Source organism: Strix aluco, chromosome 1, assembly GCF_031877795.1.
Source record: "Strix aluco isolate bStrAlu1 chromosome 1, bStrAlu1.hap1, whole genome shotgun sequence".
NCBI classification, from domain to species: domain Eukaryota; kingdom Metazoa; phylum Chordata; class Aves; order Strigiformes; family Strigidae; genus Strix; species Strix aluco.
In genome coordinates this window covers 52141220-52154977 of record NC_133931.1, presented here as the reverse complement: position 1 = coordinate 52154977, position 13758 = coordinate 52141220, and the positions used below count along the sequence as shown (strand labels likewise).

General features: G+C 36.9%; 1 protein-coding gene across 6 annotated transcripts in view; it reads left to right on the top strand.

The window, feature by feature from the left end:
- Window positions 1–13758, top strand: part of MIB1 (MIB E3 ubiquitin protein ligase 1) — an 82519-nt gene that overhangs the window by 59668 nt on the left and 9093 nt on the right. For 4 of the 6 annotated variants that reach the window (XR_012622864.1, XM_074820941.1, XM_074820932.1 and 1 more), the window contains 6 exons: window positions 1042–1203; window positions 5204–5385; window positions 6692–6884; window positions 9021–9099; window positions 10642–10755; window positions 11913–12013. Coding sequence is in view for 5 of the 6 variants with exons in the window: in XM_074820941.1 (XP_074677042.1) it covers window positions 1042–1203; window positions 5204–5385; window positions 6692–6884; window positions 9021–9099; window positions 10642–10755; window positions 11913–12013 (831 nt within the window). In the remaining variant the exon portion in view is untranslated. The remainder of the gene's footprint in view (window positions 1–1041; window positions 1204–5203; window positions 5386–6691; window positions 6885–9020; window positions 9100–10641; window positions 10756–11912; window positions 12014–13758) is intronic. The other 2 variants (XM_074820951.1, XM_074820958.1) reach the window with 2 other exon arrangements.

Here is a 13758-nt window from a genome sequence, read left to right as displayed (position 1 = left end):
TTTAAGTTTTTAAACTTTTTCTTTTAGACTTTTCTAGAATCTGAGATTCTTTGATTCCAAGAGGCTGAAATGCTTGCAAGCATGTGGGTTCTGAAGAGGGAGATCCCCCTTCATGTATTCCTGTTTCTAGGCTATGTCTTTTGTCTCTGCTGCTAATCTGAATTTTGCAGAGTAGCAAAAGCTCAAAACTAAAGTTAAAACCTCAGCTGCTATCTACAGGTTTCTGAATAACGACAGTGACGGTTTAATTTTTAGGGGCAATTGTTATTTGTCAGCATGTGTTGAATTTTTTTGTTTAACAGCGTATTTAAGAAACTTCTAGTGCATTGAATTATGGGAGGGCTGTATGCAAAGGCAGTATGAATAGGTTGGCCTATGCAGCCTTATGCTTGCTTTCGTGTCATGTGACCTGGGCTCAAACCCCGACAAACCCATGCATAAAATTAGCATTAAAGATGAGTCTTACAGTTCATTACTTTCCAAAGTGTTCTGAGATCAGTGTCATTGTTTTTTGTCTTCTGCTGAATAAGGGTAGACCTAAGTACCTGCTTAACTACTTTGCTAATGGGAAGATGCTGCAAATTAAGTTGTAAAGCTTAGCATGGTGTGAAAGTGGTAATTTTTGAGGTCATTAAAACCTAATATTGAAGAATATATGCATATATAAAGTATTGCCCACTTGTTCTGTTTCTGATATTTTGCTGTAATAGGTTATGTTGTTTGTAGGCTATCTTGTAAGAATTAGAGGTTTTCAATAATAGAAGGAATCCTCTAAAATAGCATCTCTTGCAGCGCTCCCTCAGAGTACAGGCAAGCATTAGGCTTCTGCTGAAATAAGCTTGATATTTGAAAGAGATAAATGCCTCAGATGAGGGCTGAGCTCCAAGTATGGAAAATGAACTCGACTGTGAATTGTAGCAAGATAACAGAATAACCTTTCTGGACCTCCTAGAGCATCCTAAACCACAGTTTCCTGAAATTAGTTTAAAAAGGAATAAATAGCTTTTTTTGAGTTTTAAATTGGGTTCTCTCTCTTTTCAGCTCTTGGTCCGTGCAGGTGCTAAGCTGGATATTCAGGATAAAGATGGGGATACTCCCCTGCATGAAGCCCTGAGACACCACACCCTGTCACAGCTCCGCCAACTCCAAGACATGCAAGATGTGGGCAAGGTAGATACTGCTTGGGAGCCATCAAAGAACACAGTAAATAAAATGCATTTATTTATTCCTTTTTTTTCCTGTACATTTGTCTCTTTATTTGTCTAGTTTGTCTAGTTCTGTACTGTTGAACTTAGTTTTGGCAGCGTAAGTTTATGTAGACATTCAGTAGGCAGAAATCATATTGTTATATGTGGCTTTTCACATGTAGTCATTATCCTTGTTAAATAAAAATAGGGTTATTTAGTTCAAAATATTTCTGCAAATCTACCTTCATAGTGAATATGTAAGGCTGCCAAAAAATCAAAAGTAGCTCTTCAGGAAAGACACATAAATGGTATTACAGTACAGAATAAGACTAGAATTGTTTTCTGTGATTCAGCATCTTGCATGTCTTTAGCTTTAATTGTTTAGCTGTTTCTATAATCACCTGAAAGTTTATTCTGCTAGAACAAGGCATTCCTAATCTTCGTGTGTTTATTATTATGTATGTTTCTGACAGAGTTAATTTCAGAAACTGTGCTGTAATAGGGAAATAGTCAAGGTAATAAAGATCAAAATGTCTTATTGAAAAAATAAATATTCACTCCCAGAAAGCTGTGTGAACCCCATGTGCAAAGATGAAGTTTATAGTTTTGCTGATAGGCAAAGGAGAAATACAATTCTGGAGTGATTGGGATTGAGAAAAACAACAGCTTTTTCTTCAAATATTAAAGATGCACAGCATAATGGTGGATCAGATTTGCCAAATCATTAGTTACTAGTGTCATAATATTTTCCTAATTTTAACTGTGGGTGGTAAGTTTTTTGCATTTCATTCAAAAAAAACCCTATGAAGTTTATTAAAAAGCCTTTGTTCAAAATGTAATTCCACCGTACAACAAATGTTTTTCAGACTGATTACTTAAGCTCAGTGAAATACACTGGAATAAGCTTTGAAAAGAGATTTAAAATGACTGGCGTATGTAGGAAAATGCTTGTGTCCTTTTAAGTGAGAGGAGGAAAGCAATTACAGCTCAGTTACTTCCATGATCTGAAACGCGCTCTGTGAGAGGTGGCCAAAATACTTTGTGTGCATGTATTTAATTGTGAAACGAATGAACAGGAGATAAATATTTTTTCTCTGATTCACCATTCATGACTAGGTTTCTCTGTTGCCCATCTTATTAGTGGTATCCACAATGAAACTAGAGACATTGTGTTTTGACTTTTTTAATGCAAGAATTGAGGTTTTTTTCTACCACCTTTTTAAATATTAGTTTGGGGGGATTTTATGTTTCAAAGAATTTTTTTCTTCTAGTTTCATTTGAGTTGTATCCTTGGTTTAAAAAAAAAGTAATTATACTTTTGGTTTATTTCTATTAAAATAACAATTTTAAAAGGGCGAGAGGGAAGACACTGCAACAAACAAAAGCAAAAAAATTCCTCCATGATTGTATCTCCGATCACCTAAAAATGTTCTAATGTTTAAAAAAAATCACGATCAACCAGTACCTCCTATATTAAGCTTGATCAAGCTATCAGTCATTTTTTACGCTTTGTTTAGCTGCAGGGAAAATTTTTGCCTAACAGAAAATTTGGGAGGTTTAAGTAGTGTGGAGAAGATACGTGCCTTCAGAGAAGAGGTGAAAACTTGCTTATTTTAATTTTATGTGGCAGCAACATAAGATGTGGCTGAAATGTAAAAGGTGGAGTAAAGCCTGGCTAAAATATACCTGAAAATTCTTTAAGATGATCAGCAGATCAAACTATCTTGAAAATCTTGTTTTGTGGAAAACAGGAAATGAGAACAATACTTGAATGTACCTACTGTTATTTAAATAAAGGTAATGTAAAAATGCTATAAACTAGATTTTACTGGTAAACAGTTTTAATAGTAAGCCACCTTTGGCCCAAAACATACCACAAAAAAAGACAGGATCTAGGCTGCTAAAATACATGCAGGCATCTGGACCTTTAAAGCTATCCAAGGACACCTTTGTAATTTGTGTTGTGTAGAACTGCAAAACAGGTGATGGATAATACAAGACAAGTAGGATTAATATCTTAGTGTGGGAAACAGTAAGGCTTCCTTTTTGTGAATATGATGACTGAAGTTAAATTGATGGAATCTGGGTTTTTTTAATTAATTTTTGTTAATTCCTTTAAAGATCGGGAAACGTGTCAGATTAGTTGATGTGATAGCGAATCTAATATGTAGATATTGAGTATTTTAGAGCTTACTTTTGCTTGGCTAAACTTTAACTTGGACTACTGTCTTGAAGATACCAACCTCCTGAGCCCTGTAGGGTGCCTCCGTAGCATTTCAACAAATAATGATTTCTTTCTTTTTCAATTTAATAAACTGAAAAAGAACAAAAATTTCTCTTGCAGGATTTTAGATGTTTCTTATTTGATGAAGTTGGTTGGACCAACCATTTGTTAGTTTTTGCTTTGGGCACAGTTTAAAATATGAAACAATACTTTTTACTAGTATTGTAAACTTCGTAAACGGAATTTATAAGTGCTGTTTGTACCTTATCATAGGAAAGAATGCAGGACCGTGAGTATCTGTGAATTCATGAAGTGACCTTCAAGACTCTTGTAGCAGCTCAGCAATACATACTTATATAAGAACTCCTAGCTAGAAACAAATGTATAGACTGAAGTTAAAAAAATTGCTTCCCTAGGGAACTGAGTGGCTGTACAATGAAAAGGATAATCTTACAGTTATCAAGGCAGGGTAAAGACATCTAATATATACTTCATGTGCTGCAAGTCATGGACCCCAACCAAGCCTTTTTCTTCACAAGTCACCTCTGAGGGGTGGGGGAAATAACTAGAGGGTTTTTGAAAACAGTTTTCTTTGTAGTTCAGACTTCAAGATATGCAGCATTTGGGGCTGCAGTGACACGTATCTGGTATTTCAAATTCATTCCATGCTTTTTTGTCAAAAATAGCATATCTGCTTCTTTAAATACAGAATGGTAGTTAATCCAATTTTTAGGAATGATACTTGACACCCAGCTTTTAAAAGACCAGTTGCAGGGATAGATTGTACAAACTGAAAATGGCATAGAAAGATGTACACCAGTCAAGTTGGGCACTTAATTAATGTAAAAGGTGCATACAAAATCCTGCCTTTATCCTAGTGTTGAAGCCTTTGTATTTCTGGAATTCAGCACTTAACACTTCTTGAATTGGAGCTGACCCAGCTGTGCCAAAGCTGTTCTTTGAATATAGTCTGGTGTAGTTTGCTGAGGGATTTTTAGTGGTGCCAGCAGTTTCATGTTATATGTAGTCTGCATTACACTTACGCATTTTACCTGATCAACCTTTAATACAAAAAGACGTTGGGAGCAGGCTCGGAATACTGCAGAGTAGGTGAATCCTCTCCTTGCTGGGCTATGGTAGCGAGCCTTCTCTCTTTGTTTTTATATCTGCCCTTGTGAATCGTACATAACAGGTACACTAATTCAGAAATGCAGTAATACTTGTAAAAGGGCAAAGGAGCAGTAGATGATTAGGAGAGTATGTGAATTTAAATCCCTTCAGGCTGAGAAGGCAACCAAAGTCTTTCTTGGGCAGATGCTTTACTCACTAGACTAAAAGTAAGTGTGCATTCATTTCTCTGCTTAGCTATGTTTTCAGTCCAGTGTGGTGAATTTTTGCTGATTTTTGTGGTGATTTGCCTGAACCCAGGGATTTCAGTATACTGCAAGTGTATTCTGAATATACCCACTGGGACTTTGCCCCTTACAGTGCTTATATAGAAGGAAAGCCACTACACAAGTGAGTATGGGTGTGCAGGAGACTGAATGCTTCAATAGCTGAACTATTCCTTGCTGAATCTTAGTTCCTTTAAAGGGGGGTGGAGTATAGCTGACTCAAAATTAAGCAACCATATGATTGTTTTGATTTTAGTTCTAGACGTGCTTCCTTGGGCTTACAGATCTATATGTATGTGTGTCTGTATGTGCCTGTGTCAAGTAGTTTTCCTTTAGCCAGACTATCCCTAACTGTTTAGAGAGTCTCTTAAGTTGCTGACGTATTTGTTTTCTTTCAGTTAATAATGGGACTTGGCACTCAGGGAGCAGAGAAGAAGAGTGCAGCATCTATTGCCTGCTTCCTGGCAGCCAACGGAGCTGACCTCAGTATTCGTAATAAGAAGGGTCAGTCTCCTCTCGATCTCTGCCCTGATCCTAGTCTGTGCAAAGCACTGGCTAAGTGTCACAAAGAAAAAGTCAGGTTTGTATATTCATAAAGTATGCAGTTTCCAAATCTCTGCTTTCTGTAGATTAACTGATGTATTTAAAACATTGTGCCTTGATTAGCAATAGTGTTAATACATACAAGCTTTTTCTTGACTTTCAGTTAATTCTTTATTTTCTATGGTACATTGAATGCTATTTACAAATACATTAGTTGAAACTTACACAAGTCTTATAGGGCTTTCATACATGTTAATACAGAAGGGAGGAGAATGGGAAGGTGGCAACGTGCAAGTGGAGTTTGGTAGAACTTCAAACCATCCCAGAAAAAATGGGGAGGGGGAAGTCACTGAAAGAATAACTAAGCATTGTGACAGGTTGCCCAGGGAGGTTGTGAGATCTCTGTCCATGCGAGTTTTGAAGGCTGGAATGGGCAAAGCCCAGTATAACCTGGTGTGAATTCAGTGTTGACGCTGCTTTGAGAGGGTGACCTCCTGAGTACCTGTCAACCTGAATGATTGTGTAATTCTGTAAAAAGAGGAGGGGGTAGGCCTGATGTGTCAGAAGCACTTCTCTAGGAATTATGATTTCAGTTAAATGTCATGCTATCAAGTGCATGCAGTATAAGAAGTTTCAGCTTGCTACTTGTCCTAGTTGTGTTCCCATCATTGGCTTACATGATTCTCCTCCTTAATTCCTGTATGGAAATCAAAAATGTACTTTCAAAATGTCACTGAGAGACTATTTTTGTTGATGCTGCCCTGGTGTGTAAGGTGCTTATTTTCTTCAGTGTCTTTCTGTCTGTGTCTGTCCATCTGTCTCAGCCTCATGCCTGTGGCTGTTCTTTCTCGCCGCCTTTTATGGGCTTGCGAGGGCTGTAGGAATGAGCTGGTTAGGTTCAACGTGCGCTCCCTCTGCCGGGTGAGCAGCAGCATAGGACGAAGATCCGAGGTGAATTCACTGCGGGAGTTTGGGGGTTCTTTTACAAGCCTGTCATTTGCTAAGCATTGGAAGTATATTCAAGATTAAGGTGTTAAGCTGTGCAGTTCTGAATCTACAGGGTATGTCTCTATTAATAAAGTAAACTCTTAGGATGGGAGGGAAGGGGTTTTTTATGTTCACAAGATACTATTCTAACCTGTGTGGCCTGTTTCTGTACAATGTCTTATCTGAGCATGTGACCTTGCACTCTAGTATCAACTGTGTGTTTGGGAAAATGCAGTTCAGATTGCTTTATGGTGCTTGAATGCATAGGAGTATATAGATAAACAGCCAGTTGATGTGCATTTTAAATTAAGAATTTAAAAAATTTTTGAAAGTCTGACTACAAGATTTCTTTGTAGTGGTCAGGTTGGTTCCCGAAGTCCATCTATGATCAACAATGATTCTGAAACCTTAGAAGAATGTATGGTGTGTTCAGACATGAAGAGAGATACTCTGTTTGGCCCATGTGGACACATTGCCACGTGTTCTCTGTGCTCACCACGGGTGAAAAAATGCCTCATCTGTAAAGAACAAGTTCAGTCTAGGACAAAGGTAAAAACTTCCAAAGTTCATTGGTTCTCTTTCTGGTTTTAATGGAAAAGTAAAAACGGAGATCAAGGAAAAGTGTAGTGTATTTTAAGTGGTATTTCGCCCTACAGGTGTCTCACTGGATGGAATTAATTTTGAATTGTGTAATGATATCTTGTCCCAACATTGTATGTTACTCTTTTCTGTTTGCCTGTACTCATGTCCCACCTTCCCCTCATTCTCTCCCCACCTTGCAATGTCTTTATTGTTCAGGTTCTCAGAGTTCCTAATACAGTCACCTGAGGATGCTTTATTTAAATAAATGCTATTCCCCTTTCCCTCCCTCCCTCCCCACCCCACGGTATTTTTTTTTCTGTTAAGATAAATTCCTGCTTTTTGTGAAGTATAATTTCCTTCAGTAATATTCAGTTATTCTGTGTTCTTTTATTCCTTAAGGCTGTTTGGAAAGATGATTTGCCTGTAAACTGAGTTAGTGAATATGTGCTTGTTTTTGAAGATAATAATTACTTTCAGCTTCCACCTTCTCTTTCTTTGGAATCATGAATCTCATGCTGTCTTTCTCCTTCAGAGTATCAACCAGTTGTGCCCTGTTTTGGCGACCTAATCCCAGTAAGGTCCTCGGGTTTCTCAAATGGTTGCTCCCAAGTATTTGTGACTGTATGGGTGCACAGCTGTTGCTTTTCTATTTGAGTATTCTTTCATTCCACATAACCACCAAGTCTTGTCCTTCTGTTGCCTTTTGGCTGTTTAAAAAAAATAAATAAATAAAAATACAGTGTTCCACACACGGATTTTTCCGATCTGTAGAAAACCCACTCTCTTCTTGTCTTTTCCAAACTATCTTTGACTAGTCTGCTTTTGTGGTATGTTTTTTTTTCCTCTACCTGCAAGTAAATATAGGAATTGTAAATATGAATTTTTACTGTTTATACTATTCGCTCTCGTATTCTTACTTCTTATACTGTTCACTGTTGTGCAGTGCATATTTTCAAAGGCTGAATGTTAACATAGTGTGAGCTCCTTTTCTCTAGACTTTCGTCATAGTCAGTGAAAAGGTTCTGCCACTGGGTGATTCAGAGCACTTCTAATTCCACTCATGCATCTAAAGAAGCTAATCTATGGAAATCAGCTTTCCCAGATGAAAGCTAACCTATATGGATAACCTTTCTTTGATTTCTTCTGGTAAATTAAATTGAGTGTGTGGAATATCTGTTCAATACTTCTCTTACATTCTTTTATATAAAAACTTATAGTAATACCTGCAAGGCTAAGAAATGAATGAACCTGGACAACAGTTCTATGAACTGGAAGAGGTGGTCCAGGCCAGTCTGAATGGACTGGTATGTGGTATCTCTGGTCACACTATGTATACAGTTCATCACGTTAAAGGACTTGAGAAACCCTAACACAGACTATTGAAACAGATTACTGTAAAAGTCTCTTGTAAGTGAATTTCATAGAACCGTAGAATAGTTTGATTTGGAAGGGACCCTTAAAGTTAGTTATCTAGTCCAACGCCCCTGCAATGAGCAGGGACGCCTTCCACTAGATCAGGTTGCTCAGAGCCCCGTCCAGCCTGACCTTGAATGTTTCCAGGGATGGGACATTTACCACCTCGCTGGGCACAACTTGTTCTAGTGTTTCACCACCTTCATTGTAAAATATTTCTCCCTAAATCTACCCTGTTTTAGTTTAAAACCATTACCCCTTGTCCTATCACAACAGGCCTGCTAAAATGTTTGTCCCCATCTTTCTTATAGGCCTCCTTTTAAGTACTGACAGTCTGGAATAAGGTCTTCCTGGAGCCTTCTCCTCTCCAGGCTGAACAACCCCAAATCAAGTATATATGGTAGAGCAAAGGAGGGGGAAAGAATAAAGAAAAAGAAACATATACTGCCTTAGCTGCTTCTCTGTACCTGTCAGTGTACTGAACGTATAAATATTGCCAGGAAATATCTAGTCTTAGAAGTCAGCATGACAACTCATTTAAGTTGCATTTTGAGGTGCTGAGTTAGTTAAAATAACACTAGATGGAGCTACTTAAAGTTCACATGCCTTGCCAAAGAGAGTATAAAAGCAAATTAATGTAGAGAGCAGGAGATAAAATTTTCTCATATGTGTGCTTACTGTTCTTTGCAGATTGAAGAATGTGTAGTATGTTCAGACAAAAAGGCAGCAGTGCTTTTCCAGCCTTGTGGTCATATGTGTGCCTGTGAGAGTAAGTAAACTTGACAGAAGTTCTTTTTGAAGTAGTTGTGAAACAATATTTTTAATCAGATTGCTAAAAGCTCATCAGTAATCTGACTTCAGGTCCAATTTACTTGATAGTCTGGTGCACTGGTCAGAATTTTGGCATTATTGGCATGTTGGTAATGAAATAATTGGGGGACAAACTGGAGATTTTCAAAAATTCAGAAAGCAAGCACTCTTCTGTCTGAATTATTTAATTGTGAGTAGGCTTGCTTAGTTTATAGAAGCCTGCTGTATATCATTAAAACTTCTGAAGGTAATTAGAATTAATTTTATTGCTGCTTTGTGGATTTTTTTGCATTCAGGTGTGCAGAAGGTGTTCTGAAAGAATATTGTAAATAAATCTTTAATAATCTTCATTACGAATGTACAGATTTACACATGGGCTATATTTTTCCCTAAAACACACATCATACATCTTTGCAAAGAGCACTGGTTATGATTCACTCTGATTTGTCTTATGTATCAAAAAAAGACATAGGAGATCTCCAGATTTTTTTTTTTGGAGAATATGTGGGTGAGAATGCAGCCATTACCTTGTCAACAGGCATTTCAGGGCTTTGTTGAAGGGTATTTGCCTAGAGAAGAGCAGTCCTTGTTGCTGAGAATCTACATAAGAGGTACTGTAATCATTCCCATAAGTAACTGATTGCTTGGTCTCACTAAAGAAGTCTTGTTTCTTCCTCTGTTCTGGCTGAGAGACCTGACATTGAATCACTGATCTGGCCTCTTTCACTATCTGCAGTTGAAAGATGATGAGAGAAGTTTTTTTTTGATTAGTTTCCCAGGAAGAAGACAGCAAAAAGATTGATTGCTGTGGTGAAGGATTTCAGCAGTGCAATACACATTACCAGGTCTAAGCTGTAACAAGGACAGCAAAAGGTTTAACAGAGATGTAGATGATTTCTTTCCAGATTATTCTCTGAATGTCTTGTTCAAGCAGGATGAGAGAGAGTCTTCAAGTCTGTGTAGTTTATAGGACCCACTCTGTTGATTCACAGTAACCTTCAGCATTTATGAGACATAATAATTTGCCTTTTGTAGAAAAATTACAGCCTCCTTGCTAGGATTATATCAAAAGATACAGGTTTACTCTTAAGGGTAAGGAGCCACACCTGTTTGCCCCTGGAGCATTAGGACAGTAAGTGAGATCTTTGTTCTAAAGTTAAAAACAGGTAGTCAAGACATTCTTGGAAGTTCTGGTCTGAAATGTGTGTGATTTTACTTTTTTAACTTCTGTAATTTTTGTGGAATAGATATCCATTTGGAGGAGGAGGAACCTGCTCGCTTGAAATACATTAAAAGAAGATAAACAGGTTTACTTCAGTTCCCAGCCAAGACGCTGTTTATAGGTGTGATTTGCAGAAAATGATGCAAAGATGAACACAAGTAGTTATTTGTATTACAAGCATCTATTATGGCATTGCTGTAAATAAACAAGTTCATGGATAGGAAGGAAGAAAAATGAAATATCAGGACTCAGAGTTGATTTATTTCTATGTCCCCTCAGATTGTGCAAGCTTGATGAAGAAATGTGTACAGTGTCGGGCAGTGGTTGAGCGAAGAGTGCCTTTCATAATGTGCTGCGGAGGGAAAGGTACAGAAGATACCACTGACGATATTTGTGAGTGACTCCAAAACCCGTACTCTTTCACCTTCCCCCACCAACTTCTTATTCTCATTCTTTTGAATGACCTAAATCTTTCCTCTCCTTTTTAAAGAAAGGTTTAATAAAAACAGTGTTGAGCCAAGTATCCATTTGCTGTTCCTACATTGGTAGCAGCAGCTGCAATGGTGACACCAGTTACTGCACTAAAGGATTGCTTCCAGAATCTAGAGTAGAAGCTGAAACATATATGACTTCTTGGCCACTTATTAATGTCCTGTGAAGCAAAAGCTGAAGATTGTCTGTAACTGTGCACATGAGCAAAGAAATGTTTTGGGTTTTTTGCTTTGCTTTGCTTTTTTTTTTACTCCTGGAACTCTCTGACTGATGAAGGAATGGTAAATATTTTGCTTCTAGGTACAAGCAACTTTAATGATAGATTGTTTGGTTTGACTTCTCTTGCTTTGACTGGTTTTTAAACTTGTGACTTCTCTGAATAGTTTCTGTTAATTATTTGCATTTACTCTGTGTGTGTATGCAGTGTTTGAATTGAGTTTATGTGAATTGGCATTTAGGTCATTCGTGTCATACTGTTCTTAAATAGATAAATACAAGAATAATCCTTAAAATCAGGTTTTTAATACTCACACTGGAAATTTAAAATCTGAAATACTTCTCAATTTTTCTGTTTCTTACATTGCTTCCCGGGTCAGTCAAATACAGGAATGTTAATCTGAGTTTGTTCAAATTTTGAACAAAGAACTTCCAAGATGCTTGTGCAGTTTTGAACAGCAAATAAATTGGTTATGTAGATAAGAAGTCTTTTCAGTGTGAAATAATTTGACTTTGCTCTTTACATGTGCAAAAAAATTTACTGCAGGAACTTCACTGCCAAGTAAGAACTCGTGAGAACATTAAGGGGCTGCAGACATTTTGAGCATCATTATTGAGGAAATAGTTGTCAAAGCAGCATTGCTGCTCAGAGAAGTCAAAGAACTCAAAGTTCTTTATGAATTGAGCTGCAGTGCTGTCATAGTGAATGTAATTAGACTATCAAATATGTTTGACTAACATTTCAGATAATTGAAAAAATGTAGTTAGTGCACTGGAAATAATCATTCCTGTTTCATTAGATTGATGCATAATCACATATCTTTATTTTCTCTAAATTACAGCAAGTGGAAACATTCCAGTTTTGCAGAAAGACAAAGACAACACCAATGTCAATGCGGATGTTCAGAAGCTGCAGCAACAGTTACAAGACATCAAGGAACAGGTAAAAGTGCTGGATAAAAATTTTATGAACCACTAAAATTGAAAAAGCCAATGCATCTTCTGTTATTTAAAACAAAATGACATGTCAAAGTGCTTCAGTTCTTAAATTTCTGTTAAATAACCAATATCTTGTGTGTGAGATGTGGCTTGTATGTCTTCTATGTACAGGTTTAAAAAAAAAAAATAAAAATCAAGTGGCCGTGTTTGATAATCCACCTATTAGAGCATCTGTGTTGGTGTGACTAAACAAGAATGCTCTGCTCAGTATGTTCTCTGCCTGTTTAGCTGACCTGAGTGTACAGGTACAGCAGAAGCTGTTTTCACAGAAAGTAATAAAAGTAGATATTCTTCATTATTCTGTATCTACCTCAATCTTTACTTGTCTGTTTCATGAACTGCCTTTGAATAATGGCTGGCAGTTACCTGTTGTATGAAGGCTATAGTTTATGTACTCTTCAAAAAATTTTATGGTTGCAAAATTAAAACCTTTGAAACTACTGTACATGTAATTTGAATATTTGGAATGTAAATGGTAAGGTTTGTCTTTTGGAATTATGCATAGTGTTTGCAGGAGGAAATTTATAAAAGTTGACTGTAGATTGTATTGATTATTCGCTGTTGAGTTACATGCAATTTAGAAACCTAACCAAAAAACAAAAATTAATGTTTTGGATAACTGACAGTTATCTATTTGAATTTGTTACATCTGTAAGTCTAGTTCCATTAGAAGTGCTTAAGTAGTGGTCTACATGCAGAACTTTCCTATGTTAAATTACTAAATTGTTTCCTTGCTTTTCCATCTGCACAAAGGAAAACTTGATTTTGAGATTTTTCAGCAGTAAAGGACCTGGGTATCTGACTATTTTATGAACTCACTCTCTTAGAACCCCGATAGTGAGATTTTTGGCTTCCTTATGTATAACACAAGTGGAAGAGACTTTTCATGGATACAGGAAACAGAGAAGTGTTCTTACTGTGTTACTTGTCTTTTCCTCTTGTAGGCTTACAGTAGTCAGTAATACTTCAGTGATGCCAGCATCACATTTAGTCCTGGTAGTTGTTGTTCTCAGCTGTTCATGTGTGTGAAAGCTAAGACTCAAGTGTTTAGATCACCAGTTTTACAGCCCATATCTCTAAATGCCTTAAATTTGTGAACTGATATGCTGCCAAATTTTAACCTCAGTGGCATGTCTGTGAAGAGCTGTTCCTGTTGTATGGGAACTTGGCCAACACCCCAGTAACAGAAATTCAAATATACAATTCAAAGCAGATTCTTTTGTCTGCAAAAGAACATGCAGATTAAAAATTGTCATTTGAAAAATGCATGTCTGTCTCGATGATAACGTTGGGAGTTTCTAGATATCTCTGACTTCTTACATCTACTCGTTCACTTTTTAACACTGGATGAAAAGAATAAGGCTACTGCTTTGGCATGTAAAATGATAGATGCAAAACATGCAGATGAATGTTTAAATGCAAGTAATCTATTCAGATGTATATTTTTCTTTTCTGGTTACGTTATTTTAGGAGTTTCTAAAAGATGGGAGTTCTATTTCGGTATGCTAATGCTTTTATGTATAGGGACATGAAAGGAAAACTACTTTGTTACAGTTTTTCTTCTTGATTAAGGAAAACTGAAAAAACTTAGGGTTTTTGTATTCTTAACAATTTTGTCTTTGGGATTTGCTAGCCAGAAGCTTTCTAACTAGAAAGTTATGCTGTATTAGGGAGAAGAGACTACTTCAT